At 39.7% G+C, this 20,634-nt stretch overlaps 1 protein-coding gene across 1 annotated transcript; it reads left to right on the forward strand.

Annotated features, from left to right (window-relative positions):
• Positions 1 to 1,875: 1,875 nt before the first annotated feature.
• LOC119365424 (protein FORGETTER 1-like) lies at positions 1,876 to 20,110 on the forward strand. The gene is made up of 32 exons (XM_037631057.1): positions 1,876 to 2,558; positions 2,814 to 2,879; positions 3,005 to 3,178; positions 3,261 to 3,391; positions 3,508 to 3,584; positions 5,029 to 5,210; positions 5,403 to 5,480; positions 6,374 to 6,506; positions 7,060 to 7,120; positions 7,324 to 7,405; positions 7,700 to 7,828; positions 8,065 to 8,208; positions 8,324 to 8,426; positions 8,822 to 8,950; positions 10,795 to 10,868; positions 11,451 to 11,620; positions 11,709 to 11,802; positions 12,526 to 12,623; positions 12,702 to 12,837; positions 12,926 to 13,032; positions 13,832 to 13,927; positions 13,998 to 14,085; positions 14,174 to 14,291; positions 15,264 to 15,375; positions 15,442 to 15,565; positions 15,644 to 15,721; positions 15,877 to 15,995; positions 16,866 to 16,919; positions 17,088 to 17,190; positions 17,991 to 18,119; positions 19,162 to 19,273; positions 19,672 to 20,110. The coding sequence occupies exons 1-32, from the start codon at positions 1,980 to 1,982 to the stop codon at positions 19,701 to 19,703; spliced, it is 3,912 nt and encodes a 1,303-aa protein (XP_037486954.1). The 5' UTR covers positions 1,876 to 1,979; the 3' UTR covers positions 19,704 to 20,110.
• Positions 20,111 to 20,634: the final 524 nt, after the last annotated feature.

Below are 20,634 nucleotides of genomic sequence, written 5' to 3' on the forward strand. Positions count from 1 at the left end.
TCTCTCTTGTCCAAAAAAATCGTCAAAAAGTTTCATAGTGTTCAAACTCTGTTTGATATTGATTTCCTGAAAGGCCCAAAATAAGCAAAAAAAAACTGGCACTGGGCACTAGGTTAATAGGTTAGTCCCAAAAATTGATATATAATTGCATATAAAACATCAAGATTGATACTATAATAGCATGAAATAATAAAAAGTTATAGATTTATTGGAGATGTATCAATCCCGAATTCGTAGGATCTCACAGTAATATGGAAACTAATCCTTTTTCGTTTGGTAAATTTAAACATAGTACTCCTGGCTTCAGATTCCCCATATTAAAAGGAAATAAAATATCTGACCAGGTGTCTTGCCTAATCCATTTGTGTATACCATTTGATAGTACTAGGGCTACCAAGTATGGGCCATTAACATATATGGTGAGATTGGATTATGTAGGTGGTGACAGTGGGTGAAGGTATATATGAGACACGATTGATGTTGAACCAGATGTTCAAGAATACATCCAATTAATCAGTTAATGGCCAACTAATTGCTACTCATAGAGTTGTCGACCAGAATAGCACCTATTCGGCCCGATAACTCGTCCGACCGATTAACTAGCCCCTCAAACCGATATAATCGGTTGCCACACCAATTAATCGCTATTGGCCCATTAATCGATGGGCAAAGAAAGCCCAAATTTAGGCCCGTAAACCCCCAACCCCTCCTTCTCCTCAATAGTTAGGGTTTGACCCTCCTCTAGCCCCCTCCCGCTCCTCCCATCCCCTCCCGACCTGGGTGGCGGCTGGCCAAGTCCTCGCTGATGCTAGCCACCGCGGTACATCGCTCCAGCAGCTTCGCCGCTGGTCGCTTACCTGGTCCTCATCAACCTCCCGATAGCTGCTCCCCATTACATGACTCGTTGGCTACTCATCACCCCCCTTGGCGGCTGCTTCCCATCTCTTCGTCCACGGCATCGCCGACAAGCAAGGTACTGTCATCTTGTTTCTCCCTCTCGGTGGATAATCCATCTAGAGAATGTATGTCCTGTTGCAACACACGTCCAATTAGCTAGTAGAGGGAGTAAACAAGACGGACATGCATGCGTGGGTTATAGCAGGCCGGTTTTCCCTGATTTTCTCGGTGTGCTAAGCATGGAATGGAGGCGGACGAAGGTTGAGCGAAACCTTATGTCTTTTCTAGGTAGTGTATATAGATGTAGATAGAAGATAGACGATAGACGGTAAATTGATTTGTCGATTATGGTAGTGAATCGTCTGGGACCGTTGGAGATGGTTTTTGATTGGGACTATTGGGGACAATTTTTAATTGATAATTGATTTGTTTTTTAGGCAATGGATCTGCTGGGGAGACACATACGTGCATCCTAACTAAGAAAGAAAGATATATGATTGAATCAGCACTTTCCAAACCGAGTGAGGTTGCGGTCGAAAAAGAAACAATTTTGCTAAAGCACATCTAGATGTGCTCTAAGTATTATACATCTAAATCTTTTTACGCTAGAATTCGTGCAATCATTTTCTTTTGTCTTTTATCATTTTCTTGTCTAGTTTGATTTGATTGAGTCACTTAGATGTGCAAGACGTGTTTTATACAGACAAAAAAGAAAAGGTATTAGAGAATCATGGGAAGAACCTTTGATCGGTGGAGGCGAAGGAGAACGGACGATGTATAAACTCCCTTTAATAATACAGTTTACATACCCCAAATCCCCAACCTACAAAACCATAGCAAATTCAAAGCACTTCCCGAGCAAATAGAGTACGAAACAAAAATTCAAACCTCGAGCCCTGGAATGTTCGTTCTACTAGGCCTGTAGCCTGTTGGCTAGGCGCAGACGGACCAACCAACCCACTCCGCTGCCGCTTCGGTTTCGCCCCCTCCCTCCCCTTGCCCCTTCCTCTTCCCGAGCGAGGAGCGAATTCCATCAGACACACCCCCGTTCCCCCCCTGTCCCCTCCAAACCCTCGCCGCCGATGGCCGGCGGCTCCTCCTCCCCCTCGCCGGCCTCCGCGCTCATCCAGGTCCGCTGCGCGGGCTGCCGCGGCGTCCTCGCCGTCGCCCCCGGCATGACGGAGTTCATCTGCCCCAAGTGCCAGATGGCGCAGCGGCTGCCCCCGCAGCTCATGCCCAATCCCTCCTCCTCCACGCCTTCCCCGCCCAAATCCTCCGCCGCCCCCGCCCCCGCCCTCCCCGCTCCGCCGCAGCCCCGGAAGCGGGCGTCGCAGGCGGCACAGACGTCGCAGGCGCATGGGGTGGACCCCACGAAGATCCAGCTCCCCTGCGTGCGCTGCCAGGCCGTCCTCAACGTGCCCCACGGCCTAACCAACTTCCGCTGCCCGCAGTGCGGGGTCGACCTCGCCGTGGACCTCTCCAAGCTCCAGAACTTCCTCACCGCCGCCAGCAACGGCGCGCCCCCAGCGTCAGTCCCCGTGCCCCCGACGTTCCTCCCGGTGTTGCCGCCAGGCATGCCGCAGCCGCCACAGCTGGTTGCTGTCACGACAACAGTCCCTATTGGGCTGCCCACCACAGAGCCGCCCGAGGAGATCAATGAGGTATGTTGATTGGTGGGTGGTATGGCATGGCATCATGCGAGGCGTCGAGCAGTTTAGCATCACACAATTTATTGATTCATGTCGCATTCTCCATTTGTTCAACACGTGCGTCTGCTAAATAGTGTGCACGAAATGTCCGTGGCATTTCTCATAAACATTCAGCTGCTCTGGTGGTGTATCCAATGTCTCCATGTCTGCCTCATTGGTGTATAATCGGGCTTGCAAACTTGCACTTACTGGGATTTTTTCAAACAGGTTGCAATTGATGTTGAGCGCGATGAAGATGAAGGTGGTACCGTCGGCGAAACTTTCACTGACTATGTAAGAATTCCATTTACTTTCATGGCTCAGTCTGCACTTCGTGGAAATGCTTTGCGGTACTTACAGTTATTACTATTTTTATACACCCAATTCCTTTATAATTTGCCATATTCCCACTTTTCCAGAGGCCTCCCAAACTATCTCTTGGTCTGCCTCATCCGGATCCGGTAGTAGAGACTTCTTCGCTGTCAGCTGTACAACCTCCTGAACCGACTTATGAGTTGAACATCATGGATGAGTTGGATCAAACTAAGACATTATCTTGCTTACAAATCGAGACAATAGTTTATGCTTGTCAGGTTTGTTCACATTCTATGATTTGGCTATTATTTTATTTGTACCATCACACCTCTTGTAAATCCTTGTGTTGTTGTATGACAGCGGCACCTTCATCATCTCCCTACTGGTGATAGAGCAGGTTTTTTTGTTGGTGATGGTGCTGGTGTTGGTAAGGGCCGGACAATTGCTGGATTAATCTGGGAAAATTGGCAACAGGGAAGGCATAAGGCAGTGTAAGACTTTTGGCAATAATTCCCATCCAGTCGATGCTCTGCTGAGCTGTTAAGAATTTCTGCCATTATGTCTTCTTCACCACACCTTTAGCTGAATTTCTAGTTGCGATTTCCAGGTGGGTATCGGTTGGTTCTGACTTGAAGTATGATGCTCGAAGAGATTTAGATGATGTTGGTGCAAAATGCGTGCAAGGTATGGAACCTATTAAATTGAATGACATATCACCTCGAGTCAATGCCATCTGCATTGCACCAACTGTGTGTGACCCCTGCGGATCTACATGATAGCATCTTGAACTGTATGTGGATTGACATGTCGATTTAACAACACAACATTTATCTAGAAAATGCTAGCAGGAAGTGATTAAGTGCGACTGTTATTTTAGGTAGAATTTAATAAACGGTATATGTTTCAATCTAGCAATAGATGCATCATAACGGACCATATATTTACTATACCGCACTCCAAATATCCATAAAGTTAATGCAAAAATGATATAGTAAATATATATACCCCATGCAAATAGTTGGCAGGAACTGGGAACCTGTTCCTGAGCCTGTCATTGAAACTGAAACTCTTCTGAGTCTTCTTCTTACTCCCTGTAGCAGTAGCCGTAGCACCGTAGCCCAGTTACCCGTTCCATATCTGCTGCCTGGTCATGACTAATTGAAGTTGCCAATTCGGTCCTATGGCGACTTGACTTGACAATTTGCTACATGGAAATTACTGTGTATCTTCTCAAGAAAATGCAAAAGCTACGCGTCTCTATGCTTTGAAAAAACTGAAGAGCTTAATGACAAGCCTAGGACCAGGGCACCAGGCCATACGTACATAAACAATACACTCATGGATCGACTACCATTCTCGGAAAATTAAAGCTGGATTGTCGCATCAGGCCATGGCCACAATCTTGCCTCTGTTGACTGCGTATATGGGCGCTGGCCAAGGCATTTCGTGCCTTCCAGATGCACCAAGTGGCAAGCTGGAAGAGCAACACCATTCCTTTCCAGTGGCTGTGTGGGGGGTGATTTTGCATATTTTTAAATTGTCTATATGTGATTGGATGTGGTATGTATATACATCCCTGTTAAGTATGCATGAATTCATTATGTTCTAAATTTGAAATATTAAGTTCTAAATTTAAAATACCGCACACAGTATGAATGGGTATCTGTGGCACATTGAAATACTACAAACGAAATTTAAGCAACAAATCATAGCATCTCGATGATAGAAGTGCATGTATTTGGTATATGTATTCCTGCTTGGAAATAAACTACATGAAGCATATAAATTACCTAAACATAATATTTTGTTTGCAAACGATTGACAGGATTGCAGAAGGATCATGATCCTAAGGATCTTATGATCAGGATTAGGAAAACTTATGATCCTAAAAATGACATGAGGAGCATCATGTATTGATAACATTTGATCATACTATTCCTATCATTTGCGATTTGCATCCTTGAGAGAAATTCTCCACAAAAAGTAGTTTTTGACTTTTTAATTCCAACTGCTAGGCAGATTGTTTTGTGTATTCAGTTTGCCCTTCATATTCTTTGCCAAAAAAAAAGTTTGCATTTCATATTTATGGCTGATATTTACAATTGATATTGCTATATTTGTTATGCAGTGCATCCTTTAAATAAGCTACCATATTCTAAGCTAGACTCGAAGGCCATTGGGATAAAGAATGGCGTAATTTTTGTAACTTACAGCAGCTTGATAGCATCATCCGAGAGAGGCCGTTCTCGTTTGCAGCAACTAGTCCAATGGTGTGGACATGAGTTTGATGGTCTCATAGTGTTCGATGAGGTAATTTTCTTGTACATAGGAAATGAGATTTTTTTCTTTTTACTACAGATTTGCTCTAGATATTTATATTTGCAGTAAAAAGAAAGAACTAGCAGAGCTGAATTTTATCTTTTTTTTTCTGCTGCGTTTGTTTTGTAGCCATATCTGTATAGTTGAGTGTATTTTGTGCTCAATTTATATTTTCATTTGCAGTGCCACAAGGCCAAAAATCTGATTCCTGATGCAGGGAGCCAGCCCACCCGCACTGGTAAAGCAGTTCTTGAGATCCAGGTTTGTCTATGGTTGGAATCATAATTTAGCTGGAAATTAAGTCTTCACTGTTCTCTATGTTTCCAACTTTGTGAATGTTAGAAATATCCTTAATACTAACCTTTTTGAATCTAATCTGAACATTAGGGTATTCTTTTGTACTCCCTCCGTCCGGAAATACATGTCGGAGAAATGGATGTATCTAGATGTATTTTAGTTTTAGATACATCCATTTTTATCCATTTCTCCGACAAGTATTTTCGGACGGAGGGAGTAATATTTTTAGAAAAATAAGGGCCTTCTGATGGGCTGATTGCCATGATATGATGGATTTCATCAAGTTCTAGGGGTTCATTCAATATAAGAGTATGCAATCTAGCTTAATCTGTTACTGCATGCCAAGTGTATTTGTTTTCACAGTATGAAAAAAATAATACAATTGTTAAGTGTGCATGCGCAACACATATCAGAGTTCAGTCAATATAAGAGTATGCAATCTACCTTAATATGTCGCTGCATGCCGTGTCTTTGATTTTCACAGTATGAACAATTTTTTTGATGCGTTTGTGTTAAGTTTTCACCCGCAATTTATATCATGCTAAACGCTTAATGTCTTTCAGAAGTACTCCCTCCGTAAACTAATATAAGAGTGTTTAGATTACTACTTTAGTGATCTAAACGTTCTTATATTAGTTTACAGAGGAAGTAGCTGACAACATTTACTGTGGGTTATCCTTGTCTTATTTTAATAACTTAAATTTTGCGTAATAAACAAATAGTGAAGGCACACAATACTGATGGCATTAATTGAATTTTGCTGCCATCTGGTATTGGTAGGTCATGTTTGAAAGAATATATATTTGATATACGCATGTTGAAATTAATACTATGACATCATCTATATGACATAACAGGAAAAGTTACCTGAGGCCCGTGTTGTTTACTGCTCAGCAACTGGTGCATCAGAACCACGGAATTTGGGCTATATGGTTCGACTCGGACTCTGGGGGGACGGAACATCATTTCAGGATTTTCCGCAATTTTTAGGTTAACTGATTTATCCTTTTACTTGAATCTTTCATGTAACAATTAGTTGAAAGCATATGCTTAAGTTGACAGCACAATAAGTAATTGTTTTCCTAACTAACTAGATTGGGCAGTGCAGCACAAGCTGCATAACAGAACATAGCAATTGCAAGTTGTCCTTAAATATGTTGAGATCACACAGTAGGATCATCCGACTTCTCTGTGCAAAGAATGACTTGGTTGGCCAGAAGTTTTAGAAATAGACTGCTAATATAGTTGTTGGGTAGTATCTTTGGTTTATTGCTGCTTCGAGTAATTCAAGCTCCACCTTTAATTAATCTAAATCATCATTTCTGGAGTGCACTCTATGGTCTTCAGTTTTCTTTGCAAGACAGTGAGTGAGTATTTGGGTTTTGCGTTGGATTATGTTAGGCAGTTGCTTTGTGTTCCCTTTGGATTCTGCGAGTCATTTTAGTGAAGCATTGCATGCCTTATGCTTAGAAGGAACTGCTGTAAAACCCAGTAGAATTTATCAAATGTTGTAGTTCTTCATACTTTATGCAAACATATGCAGGTGCTCTTGAGAAAGGTGGTGTGGGTGCCCTTGAACTTGTTGCCATGGACATGAAAGCTAGGTTAGTGGTCTTTCCAGATCTCATGCACCATGGCATGAAGAGCCCATATGAATGGGTACCAATTACCATGTGTCAGTTGTGCTGTGTATAAATGGGGAATCAACTGGGATTCATCTGCTCTAATGTGTTTGAACTATTAGCTGATGCATGTTCTTTTAATCAGAATGATATATTGAGTACTCCTTTCATTAAATGTCTTGCAGGGGTATGTATGTCTGTCGTACACTAAGTTATAAGGGGGCAGATTTTGATACTGTGGAGGCTCCTCTTGAGGAAAGAATGACGGTAAAAACCATAAAATATTAGTGTATATTTTTTTGTCTTATAGCTTTATTTTTGGTGGTATGGTCGCTTTGCACTTTCATGTCTTCTTCCCGTCAATTTTTGCTTATCCGTAAAGTAAAACTCTTTGTAGTTTGTATTCCAACTTGTTGTTTGTTTGTGTTTGAGAAAAATGTTTATTTGCAATGATATTCATGTGTTGCAACAAGTAATTGATTTTTAGGCTCTCTATCCACTTTTTAACATAAAAGACTATTATCTTACGATAAAGTTGCTTTATTTTTATCTACAATGCAGAATATGTATGGAAAGGCAGCCGAATTCTGGGCGGACTTGCGCCTTGAGCTCCTATCAGCAGGTGAAATCTCTGGAGAAGAGAAAGGTGTTTCAAATCAAATATGGCGGCTATATTGGTCCAGTCATCAGGTGTTGCATCCTTACATTTTCTGGAAACTAACTAAATTGAATTTTATTACCTTTGCAATTCTGCATCTTTTACAGTTCCATGACTGCATGGTTTTCTAAAGTCATTTTTTGCTCTTCTATTTTGGCACATTTTACAGTATAGCATAAGGAATATCCTAGATAATTGCCTCACATGCTAAAAAGTACTAAAGTACTTACACTGTTACTCATATAAAATTGATGGCTACTTTTTGCAGCGTTTCTTCAGGCATATGTGCATGTCTGCGAAGGTCCCTGCTGTTGTGAAGTTGGCTAAGGAGGCTTTGGCTGAGAACAAATGTGTGGTGATTGGTCTTCAGAGTACTGGAGAGGCTCGAACAGAGGAAGCTGTCACAAAATATGTGCGTTCATGTTTCCTGCTGAACATCTCAAATCTCTCTCTCTCTCTCTCTCTCTCTCTCTAGCGTTTGTAGCAACTTACAAAGTGACTGCTTGATTATTTCAAATTTGAAACAGGGTGTTGAAATGGAAGACTTTGTTTCTGGTCCCCGGGAGCTTCTTCTGAAGCTGGTGGAAGAAAATTACCCTTTACCTCCAAAACCTGATACTTTTCAGCAAGGTTTGTGCTAGTTGTTTTAGCATGTTAACCCTAGCCAGGTTTTATCGACTTCCACATCTTTAGTCCTTGTTGCATGCAAAGTACTGTGTGTGACACATGAAATATTGTTACCTAGAAGGCGAGAAGTTAGTGCTCACTTTAGTGATATTTCCTTTTACTGGTCAACTATACATTTTCAGTTATATCCATTATCACTCGCATAGTCGCATAAACAAACTAATGGGTTAGAATGTGACCCTTTCATCTAGGGAGCTGGAGCATCCTGTTTAGGGGTATTTCATTATTTCATTTTGCGTCCTCCCTGAATCATTTTCATTTGGTCATATATTGTTTCAGGTCTTTTGGTTATTCTAGTTGTCTGCTTCTTTACTATTTAATTAAATAAGCTATTGTAGGTGAAGAAAAAGTCACGGAGATCCAGCGTAAGCGGCATTCTCCACAAGATGTATCTTTTAAAGGGCGAGTTAGGAAAGTAGCAAAAATGGAAGATGTGAGCGATGATGATAGTGGTGACTATTCTCCATGTAAGTTTTTTGGGGATCACTTGATTATAGTCTCAGCTGCCAGCCATTTAGCAAACCTTTTATTGCTTATTAGTCAGTAGTGCAGTTCCAGGTTGTGTCACTTTCTGTTATAGCATAGCTGTATTGAAACATTAATTTAAATGCCAGCACAAATATGATTTTTTTTTGCGAGTAGCACAAATATGATTTTGACCAGCCTTTCAATGTAAACTGTTTGTGTAACATGCATTCTTGTACTGGATACAGCTGTCAATATACTTGCTGGGAACATCGTGGTAACTTTTGGAAATTAGCAATTCAAGTTTTGTTCATGTGAAAGTACTTTCATTTATGTCATCGGATACAGCTGTTAATGTACTCATTGGGAACAACATAGTTACTGAAATCATCAAAAATACTTGTATAATCTATATTCTCAAAGACGATGAGGAAATGATTTTTTATAGCATAGAAAAAAACTCACTTATATCTGTAAGAATTATGGGACTCTGACTTGATTATACTTTCTCTAGACAGAAGAAAGAAACTACCGACTTAAAATATCTTGGTGGATAGTGGGTTAGACACTCTGGGCAGCAGCCTATTATTCTCATTGCTCAATGCTATTACACAAAGTTAGATTGTGTCTATGATGTCGCCTCGCCCTCAATGCTATCACACAAGGGTCTGGAAAGGCTATGTAAAAGTTATAGGTGCAGCTGTTGCTAACTATTTGAAGATCAGAAATCAAGGTCTACAGGGTAGTGTATGACGGTGCTTATATGTGTAATATGCTCAGGAATGTTTACAGAAATTAAATTTAGTAACTTGAAATAAACATTTGAAAAAGGAAGTAATGAACGGAAAAACTAAAACGTGTGAGGCAGTATGAATATAACGGTGGGATATATATCCCTATATAGTGTGGGAATAACTTCAAACATGAGCCAGTGGTGGAGAGTTGGCAAATCCTTACGCTACTAGATTGTGCCACATGGAGTTCAGCCTCCCATAGCCTAGACATTTTTCATTCCTCCTAAAGCCTTCTATCTCCCTCCTTAGTCCTAAGTCCTAACCCCCTAAATGAATCTCCCGGGCCTATCTGAAGTCAAGAACTATCTAAAAGATGCTAAGTGGAAGAAGAAAAAAGTGAGAATAACAGCAGGTGCAAGCAATATAAATGATGCATGATACTGACAGCATTACGTTTGATCATTTGCTAATCTGTTTCCTCTACGGATCGCCTTTTGGAGGCTAGATCGATGCAAATGTTTTGACATGCAAAGCATGTACCTTTTACTAGTAATGGATGAAAAGATGAATAATGAGGTCTAAAAGTGCTAGCATAAAACTTGCCCTCTGCCTTTGTGCTGTTTCTCTTGAATCTTGATCACTGATCAGGTAGACCATAAACCAATTATTGCTTTACAGGCACACATGGAACAATCAAGATGATTAGATGGGAATGAGTTCCCCCCAAAAAGAAAACAATAACTGGATGGGAAAGCCCCTGATACAAAAGGAAATAACTACAAAATGTTCCTTGCAGTATTTAGCAATAAGATGCATAATAAATGTGCAAGAAGGTTCCCTTTGAAAATTCAAATATGCAACAATTGATTACTCAAGAAAGCAGAAACATCTCTTTAATGCTCATTACATGCCATCGATTACGTGTCCGCTATGTCTGTGTAGGTTGCAACTATACTTGCTGAAACAGCTGCTTTTAGCAGCCACAACAATGCTTTATTATAGTGTGATATTTTGAGACAGAGCTATTGCTACTTGAGTACTTCTGATTAGATATGCTGAACTTTTTAATTTATATTCTTTTGATAATTGTTAATCTACTTATAATGTTCCAGCTGAGTCATCAGACCATGAATCATCAGAATCGGATGAGGAGTTCCACATGTGTCAAATCTGCAACTCAGAGGAGGTGACTTTTATTGTTTATTATTTGGTTCTTTTGTGTTAAATAGGATCATACAGATCTATATTGTTGAATACAAATTCAGATCTGTCAGATTCTTTGACATCATTGCTCTTAAGTTATACGGAGTGCCATTCTTTTTGCAAGTTAACCTCTTTACCGTGGCTGCTTTCGTACTTCTTTCTTCCATATTTGTCAGTACCATTTGCTGTTTAATATTGTGATTAGTTATAACTGATAACCATGCCAAAACCACTGTAGAATGTCGGCAGGAAAATATGATATCTGTGGAAGTGAAAATTCATTTGAGTTTTTTCTTGTAAAGTTCTTTTGTACTCCCTCCGTTTTTATTTACTCTGCTTATCAGCTTTGTCTTAAGTAGACTTTGATCAAGTTAGTACAAAAAAAAAATTAACATCCACAATACCAAATCAATACCATTAGAATTGACATTGAATGTATTTTTGGAACATATGTATTTGTTATTGTGAAAGTTCATATTATTTTATATAAACCTCGTCAAACCTTATAAAGTTTACTTGGGTGTAAATAAAAACGGAGTGATATAACAAATATCTTTATTTTCAGGAGAAGAGTCTATTGCTCAATTGCTCTGGTTGTTCTCTACGTGTTCATCCTAGCTGTCTGACACCACCTTGGACTGGTATGTTGACTGATGATTGGTCATGCTACTCATGTAAGAAGATAGAAGGCCAGGAAATGGAGCATGATGCTAATGTAGCTGATTTTTCAAAGAGGTATTTTGTGTATTTGATGAACCACAATCCTCATCAGCTTATGATCATCTGCACGATTTATAAATGCTTTGTTGTGTCTTATTGTCAGGTATGACTCCGCAGTAGAGAGAAAGTTGAAGATTTTGGATGTCATACGTTCCTTGGATCTCCCTAATAATCCTCTGGATGATATCATTGATCAGGTAATTTTAGCTTACTTCTCGTAGGAATGTTGATTATCATAATCCTGGTTGTTCTCTCTAATTTCGGAGCTTGTATTGGACTTTTCTGTATATTGAAGTTCAGAATCAACTAATGTTTGCAAAGATTGTCATTCCCAACCCAATTAGTGGTGGCCAATGTGGCCCTAATAAAGTAACGATTTAATTCATACCACAATATATAATGCCTTTGGATCCTAACATAGTATTTCCGGCCTCACTCTTTGGGGTGAAGTGAAGCCAATATCCTGAGTCCTATCGAGTTCCCATGCAGGGGACTGGCCTTTTTTTAGAGATTTCAGACCTTGGAGCATTACAAATATTCTCATACACCTACCTAGGTTTCTTCTAGTATGAACTGATAGGGTTGTATGATGATTCTCTATTTCATTTCTTGCTTTCTGGATATTTTGGTATATAACTATTATAAATGGCGAGTGCTAGGGTAATGGATGGTATTACAATATTGCATTTCAGAGCAGAAGAAAGGGATGTTCGAGATGTAAAACCATTTGTGTACTGCTTGAGTAAGCATTGCTGGAAGAGCTTCCTTGTTGGCATCTGTTTTTGCCTGAAGATGAAATCTTATATCTAGAACTTGAAAATTATGTGTAAAGGGATAAGTCGTGTAGATTTTAATTAAACCCATTCTCTGCTTTAGGCTATAACATATTAAGAACATTCCATTTTATTTGAATTTTGTAGCTAGGGGGGCCTGACAAGGTCGCAGAAATAACTGGACGACGTGGTATGCTAATAAGAGCTTCAGATGGAAAAGGCGTTATTTATCAGGCGCGGAACGCGTGAGATAGCTTACTTATGTTATTGGTTTTACATTTTTCTTGTCAGCTATCCCATACGTGTATATTTTTTGCTTGTAGGAAAGAAGTCTCAATGGAGATGATCAATATGCATGAAAAGCAGCAGTTCATGGATGACAAAAAACTAATTGCAATTATATCTGAAGCGGGATCAGCTGGTGTTTCCCTACATGCTGACAGAAGGGCAAAAAACCAGGTTTTTGTATCTCCATTTTTCCCATCTGTTGCAACTACACCAATCATCTATTTGTAATGATCTAAAAATGCTTAAACAAAATTTGCAGAGAAGGAGAGTACATGTAACACTAGAACTCCCCTGGAGTGCAGACCGTGCAATACAGCAGTTTGGGAGAACACATCGCTCTAATCAAACATCTGCACCACAATATAGGTCTGCTGTTTATTCATATATGTCAAGGTTTTCTTGTAGATCTAATTTGTAAATCTGCACCTTTGTTTCTGAAGTTATAATCCTCTATTCCGGTACGAAGTTTTAAACTATGACTAGAATCAAGATTGTATGGTATTGTCTGCTTCTGCATGAAAAGTTAGATCTAGATTGGATTTTTTTCCACTTAGCGATAGAAGCAACTATCAAGGATAGGTAGAACAATTATTAACTTGTCGATGTATTATATGTAACTGCAGATGTTTATCACCTGGAATCTGGAACGACTGATGATTTGCTAATGCATATGTGTAGAAACAGTAATGTATATATTTTCCAAATCTGCATAACAATGAGTATGCACTTGTTTTCTACGCAATATGTTGCCTTCTAAAAGGCTTATGCAGGCTACAGATAATTTCTTGTAATTGTTGAAGTTAGGAGGTTATAGGTTCTGCATGACAGGCTATATTTCCTGTCTACCATCTATTATGTCTTGTAATGGTTTCAATGTGATTCCAGAATCCTTATAGAGAAATCTAGTCAACAACAATTTCACTGGACTTGTTGGTCTCACAGGGTTAGTAATTGCTATGCACGCAACATAAATCACACAGTACTCAAATGCTGAGAAAATCAAGCAAAAGTTATTGTTCAGTGTCTGAGGGTTGCCCTCTGCTAATTATATTGGTCGTCCTGGCACAGTTCATGTTGAATTTATTTCTTTTTTGCACTATTTTTGTGATCTAGACAGTAGAATGAGTTACATATCCTAATAACAGATCTGGAAATCCAAATGTAGGCTTCTTTTTACAAATCTTGGTGGTGAAAAGCGATTTGCATCAATTGTGGCAAAAAGACTCGAGTCTCTTGGAGCTTTAACACAAGGCGATCGCAGGTTTTTGCTAGTCTCAATCAACTTTGTAATAAGCATCAACATTTCTGACCCTAGATTTCAACATCTGCAGGGCTGGGCCTTCTCTAAGTGCTTTCAACTACGATAGCACTTATGGGAAAAAGGCGCTAACCATGGTGTATAGGGGAATAATGGAGCAGGTTTGTATACTTTCAGTTATTTTTCAGCAATTTCCCCTCTTTTTCATGCCTTATACACCATTCTAAGAGTCGGTTTCAAGGTGACCAGGATTCTTTTCCAGTTGTTCCTCCGAGGTGTTCTGACAACCAGGCCAGCATCGAAGAATTCATTACTGAGGCAAAGGTTGCTCTAGTATCAGTTGGAATTATAAGGGATGCCACAGTATGTAAGTTTATCTAAAGACTCGGTTCCTTTCTGTTTTTATGCTTTCATATGTATGTTTATCTAAATACCCGGTTCCTTTCTGTTTTTATGCTTTCATTGCTAAATGAATATTGTATGTGTGTGCATTTTTAAAGCTTAATGTGCTTACATTTCCGCCTATTTTTGTCACCTGTTTGCTACTCCCTCTGTCCCATATTAATTGACGCCCAAATGGATGTATCTAGCACTGGATACATTCATTTCAGCGTCAATTAATATGGGACGGAGGGAATATCTTTCATCTGTTTTTTTCCTGGCATAAGTTGTTAATACTCCCTCCGGTCCTTTTTTGTTTGCATCTAAGGAAATCCCGTTTTTCCCACAATGCTCTGCGCCATAGCATATTTGTGCTGCTCTTTCCAATAGTACCCCTCTGATCCCTTCTGTTTCGAACACACGCGAAGCCGCAATAATTCCCATCTCTCTCTCTCTCCCATATCCCTCGTCCCTTCCTGCTCATAGGACATGCAACGGGGTAAGAGATTGGTGCGGATGCAGAGAAGATTTTTCATAGAGCCGTGTGCAGAGAGATGGAGAGGAGAGAGAGTGAGGAGTACGTGGGTGCGAGAATTGGAGGCTGCAGGCTGAGCCAATCGTTCGCATGCGCAGAGTAACTACCCAGCGTCTCCTCCGTAGCAATCCAGGGGCAAAATAGTCCTTTTTTTGCTGAACGCTCCTCTCCTTGGTATGTGGGCTGGAAGTTAAACGCAAACAAAAAAAAAAGACCGGAGGGAGAACAAGGTTTGGTCTTTTGTCCTTCTTGTTAATCTTGCATAATTATTTGAGTTTGATGTTAAATGTCAGTCTTCAGATTGATCATAAATTCTTCAGATGATCATAAACTGAAGTTGCACCTGTCAGTATGATTTACAATTTGTATGTCCTATTCTATCTCTTGTCGATAGAAAAAGGTCTCACTAAATGATTTCTTCAGGCAATGGTAAAGTTGCAGGGAAGCTTTCTGGTCGTATTGTTGATGCAGATATGCATGACGTTGCTCGCTTCCTTAACCGCCTTCTGGGATTGGCTCCTGACATCCAGAATAGGTGAGTTTTCATGCATGACTTCTGAATAATTGGTTGGCCATGCATGCTAACACTTTCTACGAGCAGGTTGTTTGATCTCTTTATAAGCATACTTGATGTTGTCCTTCACAATGCACGAAGAGAAGGGCAGCTGGATTCTGGAATTGTTGATATTAAGGGTAAGAATATTGAATTGAAAGAGCCACCAAAGGTAATGCTTCTTTTTTATCCTTTTCTTGGGAGCTTTTACTTCTGTTAACTATAAAGTCACAATGCGAGTTTGCTGCAGACCGTTCATGTTGATAGCTTGTCTGGTGCTACAACAATACTGTTTACTTTCACCATTGATAGGGGAGTTACCTGGGAGGTAAGAAGAAACATTTGGCTCAATCATTTGTTCTTTCATTGATAACATTGTGGGCATGATTGCTAGTTATATTTAAGTGCAAGAAACACCTGTTCTATACTGTAATATTTATCATTTGTGCATGAATTCTTTCATGAACATGTTAACGTGTGAAGTCGGCAAAGGCAATGCTTGATGGAAGAGAGAATGATGGTGCTGGTTCTTCCAATGATGGGTTTTATGAGTCCAAAAGGGAATGGATGGGGAGAAGACACTTCACTCTAGCTCTTGAAGGGTATGTTGTGTTGAATGATGAAGATATATATTTTTCTTCTTCGAGAAAACGCAAAGACTTTGAATTGTTTGGCTATTTTAATGAGCTACAGTATATATTTGCATTGTTTAAGAAGTATAAACCCCCCTTCCATTGATGGCGGGAGGGAATGAGAAAAGTTGGAATCTTTGCAAGAGGTATAAATTTGAAAATACCATCTTTGGTGAGAATTACTTGTAGGACCTAGGGGCCACACATATTTTGAGAAATTATAAGAGAACTACGCTGGTGTAGCCTTGTATGGCGGAACACAAAAAAAAACATTCTTCTATATATTACCTTAAGTGTGACAATGTGTGTCCACTACATAGGGACATGTTACTTCCTTACCTGTTTTGCCTTGCTGGATTGAAATGCCATGACGGGAGACAAATGATTACCAGTGCCTGCATGATGTCATTTGACAAGCTGCCTTGGTGGCATCACACGGCTCCTTCTCTTGATGCTTCACCCAGCATGCCATCCGGCGATCCTGTCCTGTCAGATTGGCTAGCTCGCAGCCCAGTCCATGCCACAACTGCGTCAGGTTATCGCTGTCTGGTGGGGCCAAATTTGCCAGTTCTATAGCACCCTCAAAAGTACCATTTTTTTGCAAGTTCTTAGTGTGATCCGTTATACTTCCACAAGAAAGCTAAGCTTTGAGAACATACTCTTTAAGAAAAGAAATGTGATTAGAAGGTCAATTTATTTATTGGCAACAATGTGAGATTGGAATGTGGTTTTGTGTATGAGTGATTCATGTAAATATATATGCGGTGTTTACTTGTTCTCCTTCCATGTGAAATCTGTTTGATCTGATTGATGACTCGAGTTTATATTGTTCATGCACAGCTCAACTGAAGGAATATACAAGATAATTCGACCTGCTATTGGTGAAGCATTAAGGTATTTTCTGTTCATCATAACTTTTTTTCTCGCACATTTTTTATGTGATTTTTTTGAGATGCATACTGCTTCACGATCACTATCTATAGCCACCATGTAGCAACCTAGAAAGACATTGTCTTGTGTAAATGGCGTCAATTCATATTTATTATTGCCGCTCCATTGCAGGGAGATGCCTTTAAGTGAACTGAAGGGCAAGTACAGGAAGGTGTCATCAATAGACAAAGTTAGCAAAGGTTGGCAGGATGAATATGATGTTTCATCGAAACAGGTAAGATGATTTTTTTTGTGATTGATAAACAGTTTAACATGATGACATTTTCCTAAAAACTCTGGTGTGGACGAGGATTAAACCTATGACCTCAGTCATGCAGCTTTGCACTTGATTCACCTGCCATTCATCTGGTGTAATATTATGTAACCATTCCACTCAGGTAGGGAAATAATGACTTAGAGACGTCGGAGAGAAGTGCAAGTTGGCATGGGTCTTGATATATATTACTCGGTCCGTTCCATGATTCTTGTCGTGTTTTAGTTCAAATTACTAAAACCACGACAAGAATTACGGAACAGAGGAAGTATTTGACTTACGAATCGGTATACAATTGTGCTTTGAATAATTATGGATCAGAGGGAGTATTCACAAATATAAGATGTTCTAACGTTTTTCTGAATAGGATGTATATAGACACATTTGAGTGTGTTCACTCATTTCAGTCCGTATGTAGTCCGTATTGGAATATCCAAAACATCTTATATTTGTGAACGGAGGGCATGTATTTTTTTTCTTGTCATTTATTTGAGCAAAACCCTCCAAAGGATATTCAAGCTCCATGACCGACTCAGCACATGAATCTCTGGAGGTGCTGTGTATAGTGAATAATATTGTGTGACTTTGTGTCTATGGATCCATTGTGTTGTATTTATTTTCTTAGTTCTGGGTTAAGTTTGTTTTCCATATTCCACTTATGACTTGTTCAATTGAAGGATGAGCATATATTGCAGACGCTTGTGTACGTTTACCCTCTTCTATGCATATTACTTACCAAGCACCTTTTTACCTCATTTCAGTGTATGCATGGATCCAAATGCAAAGTTGGGAGCTACTGTACAGTAGGAAGAAGGCTGCAGGAGTTTAACATTTTGGGTGGTCTGATACTTCCAGTGTGGGGCACAATTGAGAAGGCCCTAGCTAAACAGGTTTACTCTGTCACTTATTCACATGCATTTTGTCTTGCTACTTATTCCTCAGCGCTGAGTGGTAGGGCTCCTCTATAATTCAGTGCGCTTGTATGATCATGGGTCTTGGGATCTTTGCCTCCGACGGTTTTCTGGTTGACCTAGACAATATTTGTAGAACTGCACCCTTTAGGTTAAGGTAAATAACTCAGTGAAGCCATACAGAAGAAAGAAAATGATGGCGTTGAAGGAACAAAGCAAAGTAGAAACTTTGCTTACAAGCAGCCAACAATATAAGTGCATTTATGATGACAAGAACTATAGCAGCGGGCTACTTGAAGCATTTTAGACGAAGTTACAGTTAACCTGGCTAAGGTGGCAAGTTTCATGTTAACTACTTCCTCCGTTCCTAAATATAAGTCTTTGGAGAGATTCCATTATGAACCACATACGGATGTATGTAGATGCATTTTAGAGTGTAGATTCACTCATTTTGCTCCGTATGTAGTCCATAGGGAAATTTCTACAAAGACTTATATTTAGGAACGGAGGGAGTAGTAGTCTATCCACTCAGTACCAGGAACCTTATCTAGAGCAGAGATGACACGTAAAGATATCTTTCTTAGTTTGACAGGTATCTGGGTGATAAACAACATTAGAGAACATATAGTGAACAATTGGACATCTTTGTCCGAAAAGAAAAATGTTTATGGATGGACGTCAATCGTCGGCCCTCAAGAATTCAGCTAAATCTTGTCAAAAGGTAATGGTAGAAGCCTAGTTTGCCACACCAAGTAACTGGGTGATAAACAACATTAGGGAACCATATAGGGAATCATTCGATATCTTCATCCGAAAAGACAGCTTTTATGGATGAACGTCAATCGTCGGCCCTCTGGAATTCAACTAGATCTTGTCTAAGGGCAATAGTAGAAGCTCAGTATGTCACAACAAAATGAAGTTGCAGATTAATTTTCTGTCTGCATTTTATGCTTGAACTGGATAGCTGTGCCATTGAAGTGGTTGCTTAATGCACTTGTGCTTTGTTTCTGGAATTGAACAGGTTTATCAAAATCACAAAAGAATACGTGTTGTCCGTCTAGTGACAACGAATGACAATCAGCGGATTGTTGGACTATTCATTCCGAATGCAGCAGTGGAGTCAGTACTAACAGGTTTGTTTTTCATTTCATGGAATTTTTGTCGTGTAGTCCAATGGGGATAATCATTTGTTATAAGTGTAATTAAAAGCAAAGTCACTAAACTGTAGAAATTGTTCTAAAGGCCATAGAAATTTCACTGGGTAGTTCTGAATCTCTGCTATTAAGTTTTAAAAAAGGAACATGACATGGTGGTGGACAGTCAACGGGGCAAACTCAACGTTTTAGCAATTTTTTCTTAAAATACTAGGAATTCGATTGTTTTTCTGTAGTACAACATCTCCACTTTATTTTTATTAGATGCTGAAAGTTTGATATGTACTCTTAATCAATTCCATTCTTCCTTTTGCGACGTAGAGTAGCTCTCTTAAGTCAAAATCAGTTACATATGATTCTTATACTGTCTTTTGCAGGCTTGCAATGGGTCCAAGATATTAATGATTGACATGGAAATATTTTTATTTCTGACATTCATATTGGTGGTGTTGATCACATGGCTGATGTTAAGAAGCAGCAGGTTTCAGAGGCTTGGTGCATTTAATTTTGTTCCTAGGGAGCTGCCTAGCCAATCTGTTTAATTTATGGGAGTTCTTAGCTTAGTAATTAGGCGAGTAAATACTAGCAACATCTGTGTGTAACATATGCAGTGTACCATCAGTGTGGTCTCTTGTTTGCACTTGGTTTATATCTTGTATATTGCTATGTAAAGCAACCAAAAGCTCAGGTAATCTCACAAGAGGAAAGAAAAAAGCACCTCACCAATATGGTGTCATAGTGTTCATGTCCCAGGGTATGGTGGATATGCATCAACCCAGAAGCTCATGAAAACTTTTAGATGTTCCATTCTGTTTCGCTAGTTTATCTCCCTGTGTAGCTACGTATCACGCTTTCAACAAGGGGGGAGGCCGGATGGAACGTCATGAAAGCCTTCCTGCCAAGAGAGTGAGAAACGGAGAAAGGAATGATCTAGGCTAGGTAAAAAAGAACAGAAGCTGACATGGAGATGTATAATTCAGGGCTTCTTTGATTAAAAGATTTTTAATAGAAATTTTGAGGAATTAGAATCCTTAGATCTTTTTCCTAATACAGGTCATTTGATTCGTAGGATCGGATTGCATTACTTTGTACATTACATTATTATTTGGCCAAAGAGAATTACTACGCACCATGATGTTACTAGTCTGTCGTCGGTGGCCCATGCCCCCGGGCTTGCCTGTCTGGCCTCCTTGCCCCCCTTTGCGTGCTTTTTTTTTTGAAACGGTACACTCTTGTTTCCATTACAAAGACGCTAGTTACAGAGTTTTGTACAAACTCAGGGAAGTGGCCCAACTAGGTCTCACATCTGCCACTCCCTAAACCATGACCATACGCTGCTA

This window comes from Triticum dicoccoides, chromosome 2B, assembly GCF_002162155.2.
Source record: "Triticum dicoccoides isolate Atlit2015 ecotype Zavitan chromosome 2B, WEW_v2.0, whole genome shotgun sequence".
In the NCBI taxonomy this organism is placed as follows: Eukaryota; Viridiplantae; Streptophyta; class Magnoliopsida; order Poales; family Poaceae; genus Triticum; species Triticum dicoccoides.

Bases quoted from the DNA above. Each gene is read 5' to 3' on its own strand.
- LOC119365424 (XM_037631057.1), top strand. From the start codon at position 1,980: ATGGCCGGCGGCTCCTCCTCCCCCTCGCCGGCCTCCGCGCTCATCCAG. The intron at 2,880-3,004 runs GTAAGAATTCCA...CCACTTTTCCAG, and splicing joins GCGAAACTTTCACTGACTAT to AGGCCTCCCAAACTATCTCT. The intron at 8,427-8,821 runs GTTTGTGCTAGT...AAGCTATTGTAG, and splicing joins ACCTGATACTTTTCAGCAAG to GTGAAGAAAAAGTCACGGAG.